General features: G+C 39.9%; 1 protein-coding gene across 1 annotated transcript in view; it reads right to left on the reverse strand.

Moving 5' to 3' along the window:
- Positions 1 to 5,945: 5,945 nt before the first annotated feature.
- Positions 5,946 to 19,498, reverse strand: part of kcnk9 (potassium channel, subfamily K, member 9) — a 47,399-nt gene continuing 33,846 nt past the window's right edge. Inside the window, exon 2 of the mRNA XM_069176732.1 lies at positions 5,946 to 13,626. Coding sequence (XP_069032833.1) covers positions 12,743 to 13,626 — 884 coding nt within the window. The 3' untranslated portion in view covers positions 5,946 to 12,742. The remainder of the gene's footprint in view (positions 13,627 to 19,498) is intronic.

A 19,498-nucleotide genomic window follows, 5' to 3' on the forward strand; every position in this document is an offset into this window, starting at 1 on the left:
ATGTCGGCGGTTTCTTTGTTTTGTCCCACTAACGGTCTAAAACTACGAGACATATAATTTACTGTCATATATGATTTTTTTTTTTAAATCTAACTCAAGAGAACATAAAAAAATAGCTGCTTATCAAAATATAATCTTCATCAGAAGCAAAGGGGAGATTTTTCTGACTTCCCAGGAGACCAAACAGTTGTTCCTAATGAACGACATTACTGTAATTACTACTGTAGACTGTAGTCATTAGTTATAAATGAAGCCTTTTTAGAAGGTGGTACCGTGACTTCTCTAAGACAGCTGGTGTGTTCAGATTGTCCACTTTATTTCCCGCAGTTTCGTGGACGAGTAGACAGTTCGAACACAGCAAGAGACTACTGCTACATGTCCAGATGCACTTTAACCTCCTCTAATGGTGACAGATGAGAATCTACCACAGCATACTCACCGGTTTGGCGAACAGCTCTTGCTTGAATTTTTGTTGAATCCTATTGAGCCGCAAAGAGGAACGCTGGTGTTGTTTTCCTTGTTGTTGTTTGGTCTGTGCCACCAGGCCAAAGGCACTGACACTATAGCTCCATTGGGTCTTAGCAGTGTCATTAGGCAGATTAGGGTCACAGTGATCTCTAATGATCTCCTGCTTAGTGCTGGACACACTCACGGTAGGGCCTTGTTAACTACAGTTGGATTTCATTACCCTCTCCAGTCGGATTTCATACTAATATAAAAGGAGTGGCGCCCATGCTGTTCAAATGATAATGATGTATTTAATTGGCCACTAGATGGTGCCAGAGACCTCCTTTGCATATTGGCATCGACAGTGGAGTTTTGTGACCTCATATTCTTTTCCTGTAAAGCACGGCCAGCTGTCAGTGAGCTGCAGGAAAGTGAGCACAGCAGAGCCTTGTGATGAATCTGTTTGTTTTATCCTCAAATATTTATACACAGTATCTACAGCTGGTTTTGCAAAAGTACAGTTATGTACAATTTTCACTTCCTTCTTCACGTGTCACATTAAACTTACAAGCTGCTTTTAGGAGCCTTACATGTTTAGATTCTAATCCATCACACAGTACCACCAAGGAAGCGTCTGATTGGTCCTACGTTCCCTCTGCAGCAAGACATTGAACCCAAACATTCAGCCGGAGTCATAAAGAACGATCATCAGTGACAAGAGAACGAGAACCTCTGCAACAGATGGTCTGGTCTCCACATCATAGAGTCAATCTGAATTAAACAGCTCTGACTAACAATGAATTTATGACAGAACTAAGCGGTAGCCAAGTTTGTGAACGGCCGTTATGAAGCCTCGAGTTCAGATTCCACCCGGCGCCATCTTGCTAGTTCGGAGCGGTTTGGAGCCGGTAGTGACCATATTTGGACGAGCTGGAGGGGATCTGACTCGATCTGATTGGAAACCCAATGATACGACATCCCGCCTACAGATAGCTGTAACCTGACTGCCCCACAGGCCTGTCAATCAAACAGACACGTTCCCCAAAGACGCGTGACTTTGCAGAGCAAAACCACAATAACTTGTGGAAAAAATTTACTGTCTACGTATTTCATGAAACAAGTTGAATAGAAGTCTATGGAGCCGGAGGCTTTTCAGATCCAACCTCTAGTGTCACTCGTTGGTATTGCAGCTAAAGGTACTTCCGCTTCGGCCTCATTTTTCCGACCCAGAAACCGATATCTACTTTATTTACAGTCAAGGACTGAAGTGACTGACATCACTCAAATCAGTGAATCAAATCAGTTTGCCCACAGCTCTTATACAGTACAGTATTAAGGGGTATGAGGTGGTTAATGCCATTTGTTTGCTCCCAGTACTGAATGGAAACCATCCGTTGTGACATCAAAGATTGGGTTGTGGCCAAAAATACAACATTTTGAGGATTTCAACTTATATGAGGGGCAATCAAAATATTCCAAGACTGTTCCTGTTGCACGAGAACAGAGGGCAGCACAGGGATGTGAACAGAGCAGGGGGAGGCTGAGTTACACGTTTTTGTGAGCATTTGCAATTTCACCCGGGACTTTTGCAGAGAGCGCATGTCAGATCTTATGTCAAACTCAGGAAATCACCAATGAAGACCCTTGAAATGCCTGTGGCAATGTAGCAATGAGCCAGTCGAGGTATTTCAAGTGACATTTGCGTGTCAAGTGGGGCAGAACATCACTGTCCAAGTCTGAAAAAGGCACGTCAGCTCAGGAGGGTTTTCTTCAACAGCAGCTGAGTTGTGCATCGTGAATTCATTCCCCAGTTTCAGACTGTCAACAAGAAGTTCTACTCTGATGTTATGACGCGTCTGATGGAAAACACTGAACTGTGGCACGATGGCACTACTCTCCAGATTTAGCTCCTTGGGACTTTGGGACTTTGACAGAAAATGTTTTGCATGCTCTCAGCTCATCCTTCTGGTCCGAGGTTAAATCGCAAATGCGCATGTACCAGTCGTCAGAAAAATATGTGCAGCGCAGGTTTTGACGTTGATCACGTGATGTAACTTGGAGTGCTTACTTAAGAAGGTTTTAGTTCCCCCGTTCTCCATGTACATCACCGTGCTGTGTTATGTTCCTCTATAAAATACAATAACTTTATAGCCTTTTATAGTCATTTAAACAGCGGATGTTCCCGATGTATTCGGGTAAAGGCTTTTATAGCTTATCGACTTCACTTAGAGATTTAAACAAGCCACAAAAAGTTAATATGAAGGAAAAGCAGAAGTGTTACAGAGGGATTTGTAACCTTCAAACCAACTGAATAGAGGATGAAGGTGCATAATCAGAGCGATGTCCTTAATATTATCTACATTCACTGGAGTTTACTTTGATCAAATTCTCTTCCAAGCTGCAGTGCTGGTAATAGTTTTTCATTCTAAATATCCTCAGACAGGCAAGATAAGACAATGATGTTGTGTGTGTGTTGCCTGCAGGATTATCCGCTGATCATAATCACCCTCTGACAGCGGCTTGTTTTAAATGTGAGCTCCGCCGCTCCGACGTCAGCCTCATTTATTGTATTTAGAGGCAGACTGTCGCAGAGTTTTGCCGGGATGGATGGGACTGGTGTTAGTGTGCAGTTTGTGCCTCAGACAGTAGATCCATGTTTCATCAGGCAGACAAACTCAATCATCGTTGAAAATCTCCTCTACTGCACACACACACACACGCACACACGCACACACACACACACACACACACACACACGCACACAGACATAGACCCGCACCCCCCCCACACACACACATACAGCACACACACACACACACACACACACACACACACACACGCACGCACGCGCGCACGCACGCTCACACACACACACACACACGCGCACACACACACACACACACACACACACACACACACACACACACACGCACACAGACATAGACCCGCACCCCCCCACACACACACACAGACACACACACACACACACACACACACACACACACACACACACACACACACAGACATAGACCCGCACCCCCCCCACACACACATAGACCCGCACCCCCCCCACACACACACACACCCCTCACACACACACAGCACACACACACACAGCACACACACACTGTCCCTAAAAAAAGCATGTCAGCACCTGCATTTTGCAAGGCTTCATCATATCATTGGTACGGTGTGAGACGGTCCCCCTGCAACACCACTTGGCTCTGCTTGCATGATCATTTGAGATGTAAAATTACAGGCTTATCGCCAAGAGAAGGCCTTGCCGCCCCTCTGCCACTGTTCTTATTGTGTCGCCGTCTGCGTTGCCTGACGTTCGTGGCTGACAGTATAATTACCGCGGTGTGGGAAGGGATAAAAATGGATGTTGTGTGCTCCCCCCACTCTCCCACCTACTGAACATCCAGCTGCACTGCACGGGCCGCTCGGACGGAAGGACAAGACGACTGCATGGCAGGGATCCTTTTAGCAGGCAAATGTGCCAACACTTACAAGCTGTTCTGCAAAGTCAATGTCACTCGACTTACTTTCAGACCAAAGGTTACAATTACAAGAGTTTAAAAACAATTAAATGAATTCACAATTTGTGTGAATTGTTTCAAATATTTTATACTCACTGATGGATGTAAATCTGACACAATGTTCCTGAAAGGATTCAGTTCAACATTTTTAAAAAATACACTTATTTACTTACTTGACAAGAATTCCATGATTGGATATTATGAAGATGTTTTTGTCATTTTAATCCAAGCATAAAAAACAGCATTGATAGAAAATTCCTTGCACAATAATGACAAATAATTGTAAGTAAAAAGAATATGAACTGACAGTTAAATTATGTGGATTTCAAACAAATCATGACTTACAGTTTTGTTGGTTTTGATCACAGAGAAAATCTTGCTCATGAAGCGAGACTTTATTATGACACAAAAACCTTGATTTGCTTGCACATTGAATTGGACTTAAAAACCGATCTACACTGATGGAGGAGAGACAAGTTTCCATTGGTGGATTTGACTTGCACAGTATTGCTAAACATACACAATCCCATCGCTCCCACTGTAAAGATTCGACAGGAAAGGACAGTGTATGGAACTACATTGAGGTCACTTGACATTATACTGCTCTTTTGTTGCATTGCACAATTATAAACTTTTATATTATGTTTCTATTTCATGCTGTCAATGTCATAGAGTCTCTTTTTCAAAGCACGAGATAGATGGCTGCCATCTTCACGTGAAACACCTCTGTTGGCTAACGTTACACTTTGTCAGATTGTTAGGTTTGGTTAGCTCCTCATGTGCAACACATTGTTTTCTGCTACTGAAGTATGAAGTTGAAAAGATTATGACTATGGTAGTGATTTCTACAAGAATGTATGAGAAAAAGCTGAAGATTCTCATCCTCAACATTGATAGCTAGCCAGCTAAAAGAAAAACAACAACTTGTTTAAGAAATTTGCACTTCAAACTGTTTTTTTATGCTTGCATTAAAACAACACAAAATGTACTTTATTGATTAGTTCGATTAAATTAAAGTTTTAGCCAACAGCTGGTTAGCTTAAACAGCTCGCCAGGCCCTGTCCAAAGGAAACAAAAGCCACCTAAAGGCAGCTTTAAAGCTCACAAAATAACTCATGTCTAATTATTTTATTATGTATATTGTTTTTACACTTTGGGTTTGTACAAATTTTTAAAAAATAAAAGAAATGAATAGTTATTTATTGAGTTTTAAAGGTGTTGGTTTGCAGATTTTGTGACCTTTGGATGGAGCCATAGCTGTCCAGTTTTATTTGCTAAGTTTAACTTTGCTGGGAAAAAAAACCTGCGAATGTTAATCTTAACATCTTACTCTCAGCAAGAAAGAAAATAAGTCTATTTCCCATAAGGTTAAAATTATTCCTTTAACACTGCCATTTATGGAAATAAAGTAAAAGTTAAATATTTAAAGCAGAGGCGACTGGGTTTGCATATGATAATACCTCTTCTTTTTTTTTTACTTGCAGCTAAGATTTTCTGATCTGATCTGATCCTTGCCTGACTGCCTGAATATGTAACAGTGAGGCAGTTAAGGTCAAGGTGTCTCTTTTTATTCATCGGCAGATACTTTCGGGGTTCAGAAACTTCTGGCTTAGATGTTAGAAGGTCAACCTTCTACAAAAAAAAAAAACAGTAAAAATGAAATCAACAACATCTAAAGGACATTTGTTTAAACTTTGTAGATTAAGTATCCCAAAAAGCGTTTTTTTTTAATGAATTGTTAAAGTTGATCTTGAAATATTACATTTTTTTAGTTTGGCTTTTAAAAAACGGACATTTAGAAATTAATGAAACGTTTCTTTTAATGAGTGCATTTTTACAGATTTTAACCGAAACAACAACAATAAAAAATAAAAATCGCTTTTGAATTTGTAATTGGACTTCAAAGTCCAGCGGCTTGAGATGTTAGGCACTTACAAGAAAGACAAAAGGTTTCAGAAGGAGGCTCATCATTTTTATTCAAGTGCGTTATGGCTTCACCTGGGCCGTTCAACCTGGTGAGTCATCCACACCAAATCATGCACACACACTCACCAAAAAAAAAAAAAAAAAATCTGTCAAAGAAAGAAAAAATAAAGGAAACATACAAATGTAAAATGTTATGTAAAATGTTCATTTCACTCTGAACAAATCTCAACAATCTCTTCTCTGCGTGTTGAAAAGAGAGGGGACTCATACTGGAGTGGACTGTACAGACATCAGTTTCAAACTTGCGACATAAGACGTAAAATCGGTTTAACATGACCGTCAAACCACATGGATGCCAACGAGACAGGATATAAATCTCCAGCGAGGAATATGGTACATGGTATTATTTGTTCATTAGACCTACAGAAGAACCTATTGCAAAGGATAGCTCACAAATAGAGGTTGTGGAAAACAGCCTTTCTACTGTATCGTATTACACAGATAGTGCAATTTGTGTCTCTTTGTCCCTGTTAGAGGAAAACATGGCACTGTTGACAGAGAAATGGCCCGCGCCTACCTATGCAGTAAATGACGCCTGGAAGCCGAGCATGAAACGCAGCAAAAAACAAACGACAGCTAAAAACCACCAGGAATCAATTCACCTCAGCATTGTTTGACGCCACATAGCAGAAGACAAAATATAGCGCGTGTTTGACTGTTGAGAGCAATGACGTGTGTGTGTGGCGGTTTTCTCCACGCCATCTGTGTTATAGAGTAACATTCAGTCGAGGACCATCAGTGTGACATGTGGCACGATGGCAGACAAATCTGAGTAATACGCGAGCGTGTGGGAGAGGAGGGGTGGGTGAAAAACGGCATAACTCGCAGCTCATGAAGAGCAAATGAGTTCATTTGTTTGCTTCTTCCTTTCAAAAAAAAAAAAAAATCCATTATGTCTGATACATTCCCCCAAAAAAATTCTGCTTGGAAAAGTTGAACTGTGAAGTGAATGCAAAGCAGATGAAACTAATCACCTACTGCAGGTACATAATCCTTCAACCCTATCAGTGTCGTAAATTATAATTCTGGTTCATCACAACTTGGTACATCATTCTTAACACTGTAATCATCAAAGTAATATGTCAGACCTGGGAAAACTGGAACATCACTACAGCAAAGTCCAGAAAGCCAAAAAATGAACAGCACAACTGGCAATCCACTCTGCTGTCACTCGCTCGTTCCTGAGCAACATTTTTGAAGCCTTGAGTCAGGAATTTTGGCCGTTGCCATCGTGTTTTTTTGCACTAAAAATGACCATATTTGGATTGAGAAAGACACTAGGAAGGCTGACTGCACCCCAGCCATGTAAATCAAACCAGTTTGCCCTCAAACATACCTGTCTTTGAGGCCTAATATATAATTAATGATTGAATTATTTTCAGACTGACCCCCTCAACACTGACCAGAAGGAGTGGATGAAGCTAATGACACCATAATGACTTGTTTAGAAAATGTATAGACTTTGTATTTCATGAGAGAAGTTGACACTTTTTAAATGGGAGTGTATTGGAGCCGGAGGAATATCGGAGCCTCAGTGGTATTACACTTTAAGGCACTTCTGCATTGGCTTCACGTTTCAGTCCCGGAGACTACATCTATTTTTATATTCAGTCGATGGAACAACAATATCTTCATAAGCCAATGGTTCAGATCTAAACAACTTTATTTGGAGTTCAAAGTGTGAGCACCCAAACTGTTGGTGGGAATCCCTCACTGCACAGAAAAACACTGAATGGAAACCTATGAATGTTTAACAAAAACAGTTTGGGTCTCCCTTTTCCTGTTTTTCTCAATTTTCTCTTCCAAGTTTGTCCTTTAAGTTGGTTCACAGATAAGGTGTTTCATATTATGAACAAATCCCATGAAGAGATCAAAACCACCGATGCATTAATCGGTCTATCAGTGTTCTCAGACTTACCCACACTGTTTGTGACACCATTGGTTCCCTAAACATTTAAAGCTGCACTCGTAAATATTTTTGTGTGAACATGGATCATATGACAAAAAAAACAGTTAGTTGGAGTGACATGCCCACAGAGAATTATCACTTGAATGTGGATTTGCTACAAGTTCTATATGTTCTATTGTAGATAATTGTTTTGGTTTTCCGGGGCCGACCTCAACATTTTTGTTCTGAGGTTTAGAAGGCAACTTTTTTCAGTGAAACAATTCTAATTAAAAAAAAAAACTCTGCTCAGCACCAAACAGCAGGCAGACAAAGTTATTGACCTGTTGGTGAACATAGCATAGCAACTAACAAGATAAGGAGCCAGATATTTTCCTCAGTACTTAAAAAAAGGGTTCATCTTGTACATGAATTCATCAGGCGTCTGTAGCCAAAATAAAATGTAATGTTTATATGACTGCTGGTTGTGTAAATAAACTTCTCAGTGGTCAGTCTTAATCATTTTTAAAAGGCAATAATGGGTCCATCTTCTTTTTGGCTTGCACTGCTGCCGCCTAGTGGCCACAAAATCAAGTGATGCAGCTTTAAAAAAAAATAAGCATAGACTGCACAGCTGAGGAGTGTAGCTTCTAGAAAATGTTACTCAAGCAGGAAAAAAACGAAACATTTGTTAAGTATTTTCAAATGTGGATTAATACACACACATGATTTATTGATAAAAAATATAAGATTATAATAAGATATGTCAGGCTTTGCACAAACACACTTTACTTTTTGTTTGGTTTTGGTCTTTTCATGGGATTTGCTGCCAGAATATTACCAGCTTTATCCTTTAAATCTGTCTAATCATCTCACTGCTCGTGTTTCTTGCACCATCTGCCTGCATTGTGAGCGAGGTTGCCGTATTCCCAAAGCCTAGCAATTACCTCTGCAAGCACAGTGTTATTATTACAGAGAGGAGTGATGGCCAAAACTATGAGAAGGAGACCCAAGTTGCTATAAACCCGGAATTATCTTTTAAGCCATTATAAGACGATTATGCCTTTTAAAAAGGTAAAGAAGTGATTCAGTCTGCTTTGCCGCTGGGTGTGTACTAAGTTCTAGAAGTATAAGATCATCTGTTGGTTTTCATCTCGTCATATGAGCTTGTATATCAGGGCTTAGATCTGTCTGTACATTAACCTCCTCTGCTCTATTGTTAGCCTTAAAGCCAGACCCCCACAGTCGTCCAACAGGTTTGCAAAAGCACAAACAGATCTGCAGCCGTCGTATTCCGATGTGCCCACTTCAACAGAAACACTGACCGCTGTTTCTTCAAGGCACATATGCTAATGTGTAAAAATACATATGCATATCAGCCACGAAAAGGCCTTTTTATTCCAAAGGTTGTTATAAACATATTGTACAGGATATTTTAGATAAGCCGGTATAGTTCCAATAATGAAACAATGTGTTGCGGGCTTATCTCGGACTCCACGCCTGGTCACATTTATCACAAATGAATAGGGTCCATGGCATTTTACCATGCGCCCAAACAGAGCAGCATTCAGCTTGTGAGGCATGCTCAGCTAGCCAGGAAATGAATAAGAAGCTTGTTAAACACTAAGCTGAAAAAAAAAAAAAAAAAAAAAAAAAAAATACTAAAGGTAACACTTTAGCTTGAAAGTTTACATCCTAAAAAGTGTTGGTTTGTAGAAGTATTCATTAATTTTGAAGGCTATAAATCGCTATGGGAACAAAAGAGGTCCAAGCTAACTTAAAAAAGCTCCCCTCCTAATTCAGTCTTTACAAACAATATTTAAATTGACAGGTTAAATGTATTGAGAAGTCATTTAATCCTGATTCATTTAAATGGTGAAAATTTCAACAGTTGTGACCACATAAAGCGGACCGGACTTCAACACAGGCCTGTAATTAACATAAACATCCCAAGTCGTATCAAATATTTTCCCAGCCCTGTAGCTATCCCAAACAAAATCTATAATGCAAAGTGACTCCTGGTGTGTACACATCTGCATTAGACACAGCGAGATGATGCATCTCAGTCACGTTTCTCAGAAAAATCTCTGGCTGATGCACTTCTGGGATCGTGTTGGTTACAGGAGCAAACCAAAGGAAACGGTGATTCATTCAAACCTGAGAACAAACATCATTGTACAGCTCGTTTGAATGGGGAAATCAGGAAGCAGGTAAACAACCGCCGGACATAGGCAAAAAAAAAAAGGAACAGCTCATGTTGTAAATCATTCTTAACTATTTGCCATTAAGATACATTGTTATATGAAATAATTTCCCCATTCATCATATAAAGTTCATGCACTTATCAGCTCTTTCCAACATATAAGTAATCATCCACATCTCTTATTCTTCTTCAGATATTTTACAGACACTGAAAGGATCATCCTGATGTTATTAAGCTTTCCTTATCTGGGATCTTCCGCTGTCCCCTCACATAAACTCATACTAACTAATTCAGCTTATTTCCGTGTTGGCATGTTTATCAGGTTGTTTTTCCCTAATGGCTCCAAAGTGCATGCAAACCTCAAGAGTTGTCAGTTTAGATCTGCATGCTTCCCGGTCCCGGCGAACACTTCTGTGGTTAGGTCTCAGCAGCAGACTCGGGGGTCAGTTGCTGCAGGCAAGCATCACGTTATGAAGTGCAGTGCTCCGGAGCCATGACCATGCATGTCCTTTGATTCAAATATGTACTGCTTTTAAACTCAGCTGGAGTCATTTAATTGCACTTTGTAGCTGCAGGTTAAAGAGAAAACCCACCTTCTGATCCTCTTACACTATTTTACATCATGACTCGGCAATGCTCTCTTCATTGATCTTCATTCGAGGATTTTCCAAGAACCCGTAAATTAACTTCCCTCAGCCTGAGTCATGGACTACAAACTCCCATAATGCTTCAGTTTATGTTTCTGATGACATGAAATTTACTTGTCATGAACAGTACTGTCTGTGATAACAGGTGTATAATGTGGCTCTTTAAGAAGCTATTGGTAAGAAATAACCCAGGTGAAGTCATAGTGATGTCATCAGACTTGCTTGAAACTTAAATTTTGAAACGGAAAGCTTGTGTGACTCTATAGTTGTAGAATTTGTAAAATGTTGTCATTTAGGAGACAGTGAGGGTTGAATGAAAAATGCTCTTGGGTTGCATCATGGGAATTGTAGGATCCCGTTGTTCATAGGGATTAATCTGTACTAAAGACTAAAATTCTATGCGACATCCATATTAATCATTATTTTTTTTACATGCATTCTTTGTGTGTCTCCCAAATTAGCTGAATATTAAATCCCTGAAAGATCTTGGTTGCATTGCATGCTGGTCCATTAAGGCAACTTTTAATTAAAAAATAAAACTGGTGTCTCTTTTATAAAATCAATCTGCTATCACTGCAAAGCGTGTAATACGCCCATTAGTCCACTGGAGGGCACTGTGTCAGTGTCATGTTTTTGCCTCTCCTAAGCATGAAAGCTAAAGTGCTTTAGGTTGGGGCACCAAAAACACGTGGTTAGGATTAGGAAAAGATCATGGTTTGGGTTTAAATTATTATACATTATTTTATGTAACTAGCATAATGTATGTCACATAAGTTACTTAGCATACTTATATATGTAACTTTAATATTTTCCTTAAAAAAAAATACACCTTAACTTTATCTTTCGCTCGAACTCAAATGATCTGCGGAGTGAAAGCCCTGTTTGTTCCAACCAACCACCCCTATCCTTTTTCCTATATACTTGGACTTTATAACTCTTTGTACTTCCTCACGTTACCTCTGTCACAAAACATCAATTTTTAACCCTGCTAATACATGTGATACTTTTCATGCAGAAGCGGTGCAAAATGAAACACTGACATGATGCCCTCTAGTGGACTGACACGTGTATTACACACTTTGGTTTGATACCAGGCTGTATCCCTATAGGACTGTTTAATATCTTTGTAAAATAATAATCGTAGAGCGGAGCATGGGCACTTTAACTGAACTCATATTTAGTGTGAAGCTCGGTGGGCGAAAGACACACAATCAACCTTTTGGTTGGTTGAACCCAAAAATGGGAAAATCTGTTCAACAGAATGGTGTGGAAGGTGGTTTTTTTTTTATTTTTTCTTTTAGGCCGCTATTAACTTAAAAGGGCTGCGTGGTGAAATTAGAGCTGTTGTGTCCAGATCGGATCGTTCAGTATGAGAGGGAAATATCAATAACAGCAGCATGATCCTTTGAATCCAAGACAAACACACTCCCTTCACACACAGCTGCTCTGAAAACAGACTAAACAATGTCACAAAACCATGGCATACTATTAAATGACATCTAATGCACATGCTAATATCGGCAACAATATTTTGGCTTGATGTGTGACGAAACCATTGAAATATATGATTGCTTATAGAAAACAATACCTGATGCTTTAAGTCATTTTAAATTCTATGTCTGCAGTGAGGCCATGGAATAAGTACAGAAATGTTTCTTCAAGTTAAGGTGAAACAAGCATACTCCCCTTGGAAAAATAGCATTTCCCCAGTGTGCATCATTTGGTATGAAACCAAAGTTAATATATCAATTTAGTCGTGTAAATCTGTCATAAGGAAGGTTTTGCAGTTTGTGTTGAGTGTCTTTTAAATGGTGCAATCTCTTGAAAAAATAGACATCCATGCTTCATGCTTTGCATCCCATTGTGTCCACGCTTGCTGTTCTGCGTAGTGTCCTTTATCTGATCCCAAGAATACGTATATTACATACAACCAAACCGGGGGGAAAAAGTGCTGAAATAAGATTTGGTAAGGAGCAGCATTGGAAATGTTTGACCTTGTGTATAAAACATGGAAACTCATTTGTCCTGTGAGCGTTCAGATAGATTTCCTTCTCCTCATGAGCTGGTGATTGTCTGTGAAGCTGTGAAGGCCCGGAGACACCGAGCTGATGGGCGACGGGAAGAAGCTGTTTTTCAAGGTGCTGGGCGAGATCTCCTCGATCCTGTAGGAAACCGAGTGAAAGTACTGATTGGGGTTCAGCTGCGAGCTGAATGAGTTCTGATGGGAGAAGGCACAGCCCAGGCCTCCCATCCCTCCCCCAGAGCTGCCGAAGTCATGCGAATGGTAGTGCATACAGGAGCACACCGACTGCAAGTCAGTCACTTCTGCACGGTAGGGCTCGCGCCGTCGCCGGCCCCGCTGCAGTGACTCGTCCTGGATGTGGATGATCATGCTGTTCCGATTGCCAGCGAGCGAGGCCCGCTCCTCGGCGTCCCGCCGCTCGTCCTCGCTGTTCATAGTCAGGAACCGGAGCACCACCAGGTTGAGGAAGGCCCCGATGACAGTCAGGCCTACCAGGATATACATGAAGCTAAAGGCCACGTAAAGGGGCTTCTTCTGGAGGGCCCGGTTCTTTTGCAGGGCCACAAAGTCCCCAAAGCCTATAGTTGTTAATGTGATGAAGCAGTAATAGTACGACTGGAAGAAGCTCCAGTCCTCGTAATGGGAGAAGGCGGCGGCGCCGATGCACAGCGTGCCGATGCAGGAGAAGAAGCCCACGGTCACCATGTTTTCCATGGATACGTCGGTGATGTTCATGCCGCAGCACTTCTTGATGCGTTTCAGGAGGTACTTGACAAAAGTGTTCATCCTCTCGCCCAGACTTTGGAACATGACAAGAGTCAAAGGGATTCCCAGGACGGCATAAAACATGCAGAAAGCCTTCCCTGCATCGGTCCCCGGCGCTGCGTGCCCGTAGCCTGAGAAGAAGACAAGACAGACAGTAGCAATTAGTGATGCGGAAACAAATTTGGTGAAAGTGCCGGGTGGTTGTGAGGCGGCCTCGACTGCTACTCTAAAAAAAAAAACAACCTCCGGATCAGCTTTTGTTTACAAACATGAGCAAGCAAGAAATCTGCCTAAGAGTGTGCGAGCGCTGCCAAAAGAGGTATTGAATAGGTGCACGACACGGAAATGTGTCTGCTCATTAATCTTATTTGGGCTCAAAGATGACGGGAGGGGCGTCCAATTAGTCAGAAGTTTCCGGTGAGGTAAAAAGAAGTTGGAGGAGGGATCGGAAAAGGGAGTCATGGGAGAGCCAGTGAAGCTTTTAGCTTAATTAGACTTTATCTTTAGACCACAAGCTGCTGACTCACACACAAATAGACTTTTTGGAAATCAACCTGTACGGCCAACAATAGGATTCATACACTATATTCACTTTAATTTCTAAATGCAGTATTAATGAATTTACGTGAGTGGCGGGCTCTTCACGAAGTTACTTCAGGGATTACAGCATGAATGGAGCTCCTGAATATGCAGGCTTTCAAAAGCAGTGTCTTATTGATTAGCTCTCCTCCCTCACAGCCTCCAACTGTGAGTATTAAACACCAACTTCAGAGCCAAGAAACACCCACCATCAGTTGGCATGTGGACCATTTCAACAACTGCCTTCCAACAGGAGACAACATATTTTTGGTGTGCTGTACAGCAATTTTTAACATTTTATTTATTTATTTATTTACATGTCCTGAACAAGTTCTGTGTTTTTGAACTCTCAAATATTGATTCTGTCTTTTTTTCCATATGGTTTCCACCCACACGGGCATGTGTTTAGTTATGCACTTAAAAAAAAAAAAATCTTGGCTCGAGCATTCTGATTTGCAGCAGCAAGCAGAAAGCTGATATTTGCATGTTATTGACCTGAAGTTTGAAAAGTGGACTTTAAAGCAACACACTGTTTTTATTATACAGTAAGCATTGCAATTCAATGGATTAAAATGCAGGTTTACATATTTTTATTAAATTTTGAGTCATTTTTTCTTCATCTTTACTCAGAGCACAATTAACTTTATATTTTAAATAAATTTAGAGACGCATTCATTATTTTTCATATTAGCAATTAGCTAAATGACTTTGCGTAATGTGAAAGGGTGTATTGGTACTGATAAACCCATAATGAATAATCATCATTATCATCATCATCATCACAGGTCTACTATACCTGCTCCTCACTTGGCATCTCACAAGTATTACATAATCGACTGATCACAATTATTTAAACTGGCATCAATTATTTCTCATTACAGTTGGATGAAACTAGCAGAAATCCATCAGTATCACCACATTGTTTCCCAACATTTGAGGTTGGACTGTTATTTTCCCTTAAGGAAGTCATCTTGTCACGCCCCTCTTCTTCTTCTATGGTAAATGGCACATAAGTGTACAATTAGCACCAGCAGCTGTTTATCTCAAAATGACTGTATTTTAATGAGCATTCAATATTAACCTCATGGATTTAGCTGCAAAGCTGAATACCACAGCTTAAAATCTGCTCTTCTTATTCACAAGGTTTATGTGTATTATTATAATAATGATTAGGTTTCTACTAAAATTGTTGCGTAAAATGAAAGAAAAAACACAATGAAATCCCGATTATTTGTATGACAATCGTCAACCAACATTTCACAATTGTGACAGCCAACAGCAAACAGACAAACTTTAGCAGATTAACAAAGTGGAGCATTTAACAACTAAACACCGAGATATTTCCCTCAGGAGGAGGTGGAGAATAAAACATGGCAAAAAAAATAAAAAAATGCAGATAAACAGTAACGTGTAAACAAGCAATTGTTTTCCAGCATGTTCTCCTGCAAAAAAAACAACAACAATATATATATATATATGTATACATATACATATACAGGATCAATATATATATGTGTATATGGTTTCAGCTTTCAGCTTCCTATTAGTTATGTTAACAAAAAAAAAAAACCTCAAATATTTAACTTCCCAGCATGCACTGTAGTCTCCTGCTGTTCTATTGTCTTTCTAAAATTACATTAAGCACACTGACAGTACATTTTACAAGTGCAACCAGTGGCAGTGACAGAACTTTTCTATGATACAATGACAGCAATGGGAGCCAATTTGAAGATGAGTCTCTTCCTCAGCCTTGTTGGTATCTGCAGGAAAAGAACAATTGTAGATCATATCTCCGGCCGAGGACTGGCTGCCTAATTCACAGCAACATCTGATGTAGAGATCTGACACTTGTTCACTTCTGAGATGACAAATGGGAATATAAGAAAAGTGAGAGCCTTTTCTCCATGAATAAACACGCCAGCATCCATCCATCTATCTGAAATGTTAATGGCCATCAACGGTAACTGCAGGCAGTCTAATAATCCGATGTGTCGTGCCACCACAGTACCGAGCTAGAGAAGTACGATAGGCAGTCGTGATGTCACTGTAGGCCAGCTCAGCTATGATATTACTACTTTCAAAGTTAATGTGAAGTTACATTTTACCTAACAATCTTGTACAGTTTACTGTATTTATTAGTTTCAGAATGTACTTTCTTTATTCTGCACACCTTCCACTTACTATTGGCTTCTGTTATTTCAAAACACAGTGGAAATCAACTTAATGAAAATGAACTTGATGAAAATAAGAAAAGTGCAGTACAGTATCGACTGAGAATAATGTTCGAGGCTGATCGATCATTTTTACCTTGGAAACAGAATGCTCTTAACATACGGTTCACTTATTAAAACAAAAAACAAAAAACATTAACGTGTGTTACAATCTGCCTCATTCAGTTTGTGCTCTACGACCACCTGTTATTATCTGTGACTGAATTTCCACACTAAAATCACATATCAACTGATCGAACTTCACTTGCTAATGAGGACAGAAAACACAGCTGAAATCTCCAAATGAAGCCAGCAATAATTCTACCTAAATAGTTCTGCAGTGTTTTAAGCTGATGTCAGTCAACGGCCCAATCCGCTAATTTACAGACTTTAAAACAAGTTCCTTGTAAGTCCACAAGGGCCTCGGGCTTTCCCAATGTCAAACTGTTAAATCCATGAAGGCACTGATGTGCACTTTCTGACACATTCTGTGAGTCTGCAGTCCACAGACTTTCCTGAGGGACTTTCCCTTAGTTCATAGCGAAATTGGTAATGTAGCCTATAAAACGTGGTTGTCCTGTCCCGACACAAAATGTAAACAAACCAAGCATGGATGGTGTCGGGAGGAAATCCACTAAGAAATATAAGAGCACCTGGCTACTTGCCGCTGTGGTTATGGTTTGTAAAGTTGTTTCTATTTTAAGTCAAATGGCTGCATTGCGTGTATGTTATTAGTAATTTGTTAAAATGTGTTAGACAGGCACATACATTATATATATTTATAGTACATGTATATATATGATATAATACTCTTTTCTCCAGCTGCGAACACGTGTGATGTCAGTTAAGTCGGTGAGAGTTTGGTGTTTAGAATTTAGGGGGCTGATTGGACCTTAAAAATAAATCCCTGACATCACTGTGGCTGGTTCTGGAAAATAATCAGCACAAACCTTAACAAGGTGTTTGCCTTTAAATGCAAAGAAACATGCCGCATTACTGATTTGAAAATATTTGAAGTTTGATGTGTGTGCAGGAGGTTTTGCTGGTGCGTGCTGACAATAAATGGACTGATTACATTCCCTGACCAATCAGCAATGAGGTGCACGTTACTTCTACATGCAGCCAAGGGAGAGTCGCTTCTATCAACAAAACAACTTCACTGAAAATATCCCAAATACATAACTCTCTGTTGCTCTCGCTTGTGGCACAGATAGAATATTAATGGTAATGTGCTTTGTGAATATAAGATGACCAAGAAAGATATTAAGCAAATCTGTAACTCACAACAGATATTAACAATTCATAGACAATTCATTTTCATTGTTCCAACATAATTTATTCCAGTAATGCAGGAGAACAAAAATGGAATGGACAAAGTAAATATCATCTACACGAGGCAGCAAAACATGCTTGTTGCATCCTGAAAGTATTACGCAATTATAATTGCATCTGAGGACAGATTTGTATACCCAGCCATCTGTCTTCTACCCATCTTGCTCGAAATTAGCAAATTAATTGATATTGATTTTTATTGTTTAATTTGTTCTCGGCAAGTAATTATGACATAATGAAGTACAGTGGCAGCTGTGAAGAAGTGACAGCTTTCATTTGATTCGCGCTCCAACTCGACTATGCCGGCAGATTACCACAAATCTAGTCCGCAGATAATCTTTCAACGTTATATTTTACACTGGGAGACGTCATACCGACTAAATACTCTTTCTGTGTGGTCATTTAAGTTTTTTTTTCTCAGCAGGCTCTCCATGCTGCAATCACACAGTGTAATAGCTATACATTCAAGAGAAACTCTGAAATACAAAATAGATATATATCTGTGTATATATATATATATATATATATATATATATACAAAATATATATTTTGTATTTCAGAGGTTCCCAAACGTTTCAGACCATGAACCAAACCGAATGACCCAAGTTCCACTTCCTACTGCAAATACCAAAGGTTTTTTCATAAAATAAAATTCACTGATTTCACAATGCAAAATCCTCAGAAAGGTTATATAACAACGACGTAACGATACTGTTTCAAAAACAGAGAAGTGGCACCACTCAGTGGCTCAACTACCGAAGCTTCTTCATCATTGAAAGGTTCGTTCACAGACTGTTTCTACAAATAAATGTAGGCACCCGGGCTGAAGAGTGAAGGTAATGTAAGTCTTAAACTGCAATACCACTGAGGGCCACTAGGGACTGGCTCCTAAAAAAAACTCCATAAGACTCACATTCTTTAATGAAATGCAAAGTAAATACATGTATTCATTATGGTCTCATTAGCTACATTCACTACTTCTGATAAGTGTTTTGCTGGTCCTTCTCAAAATGTTTTTCAAATTGATTAAATAATAGGCCTCAAAGAGAGGTATTCTTTGGTGCGTGTCTGGTTTGATTGACATGTCTGATGTGCAGTCAGGTTTCTGGTATAGGTGGGCGTAGCAGAGTGTACTCGGGGTCAGATCCACCCCTCGCGCCTTCCTAATTCGTACAAATATGGACACTTTTAGCCATGAAAAATCAAGGTGGCGATGGCCAAAATGCCAAACTCCTGGCTTCAAAACCATAATTCATAAACCAATAGGGGGCGCTACAGTGGGGTTGCCATTTGTTTGTTTTTTGACCCATCAGGTCCAGTGTTGTTAACTTGCCTCTCGACCGTTTGTTGTACCTCATAACCACTTGGAAATACCGCTCATCCTACTGGCTAAAATCAACAACCAAGGTGTTAAAACCCGGCTCTGTCGACCTAACATTAGCGTTGCGTGATCTTGGATCCGATGTGACTACGCACAGGCTAATTTTGTTTCTTAAATATCTAAATGTTTAACCATAAATGTTTATATTATTGAAGAGTGATGTGTATATATAAAAGCCATGAGTAATAAAATAAAGTTAAAGAACATTTTTTGGGACTTGGGCAAGTTGGAGTGGAGTTGTTAAGGCCTCTCAGCAATTCTCTTGCCTGCCACTAGTTGGAGCCTCGCGTACCACTGGTGGTGCATGTACCCCATTTTGGAAATCACTGCCCTATTTGATTTATAATGCTCTTTTGAAGTTTAAAGCTGGACGACAAAGTGTGTGTGATGATGGTTGATAGCATTGCCTTGTCCAAAGTCTGGACTTCTAAGGAATCATGAAAATAGTGCATTAAAAGTAAACAAATAAAACAAAAGGCCCCCTCTTGTCAGTCTGAGGT

This window comes from Embiotoca jacksoni, unplaced genomic scaffold, assembly GCF_022577435.1.
Source record: "Embiotoca jacksoni isolate LCO1_2020_lvr unplaced genomic scaffold, fEmbJac1.0.p SCAF_7, whole genome shotgun sequence".
NCBI lineage: Eukaryota > Metazoa > Chordata > Actinopteri > Embiotocidae > Embiotoca > Embiotoca jacksoni.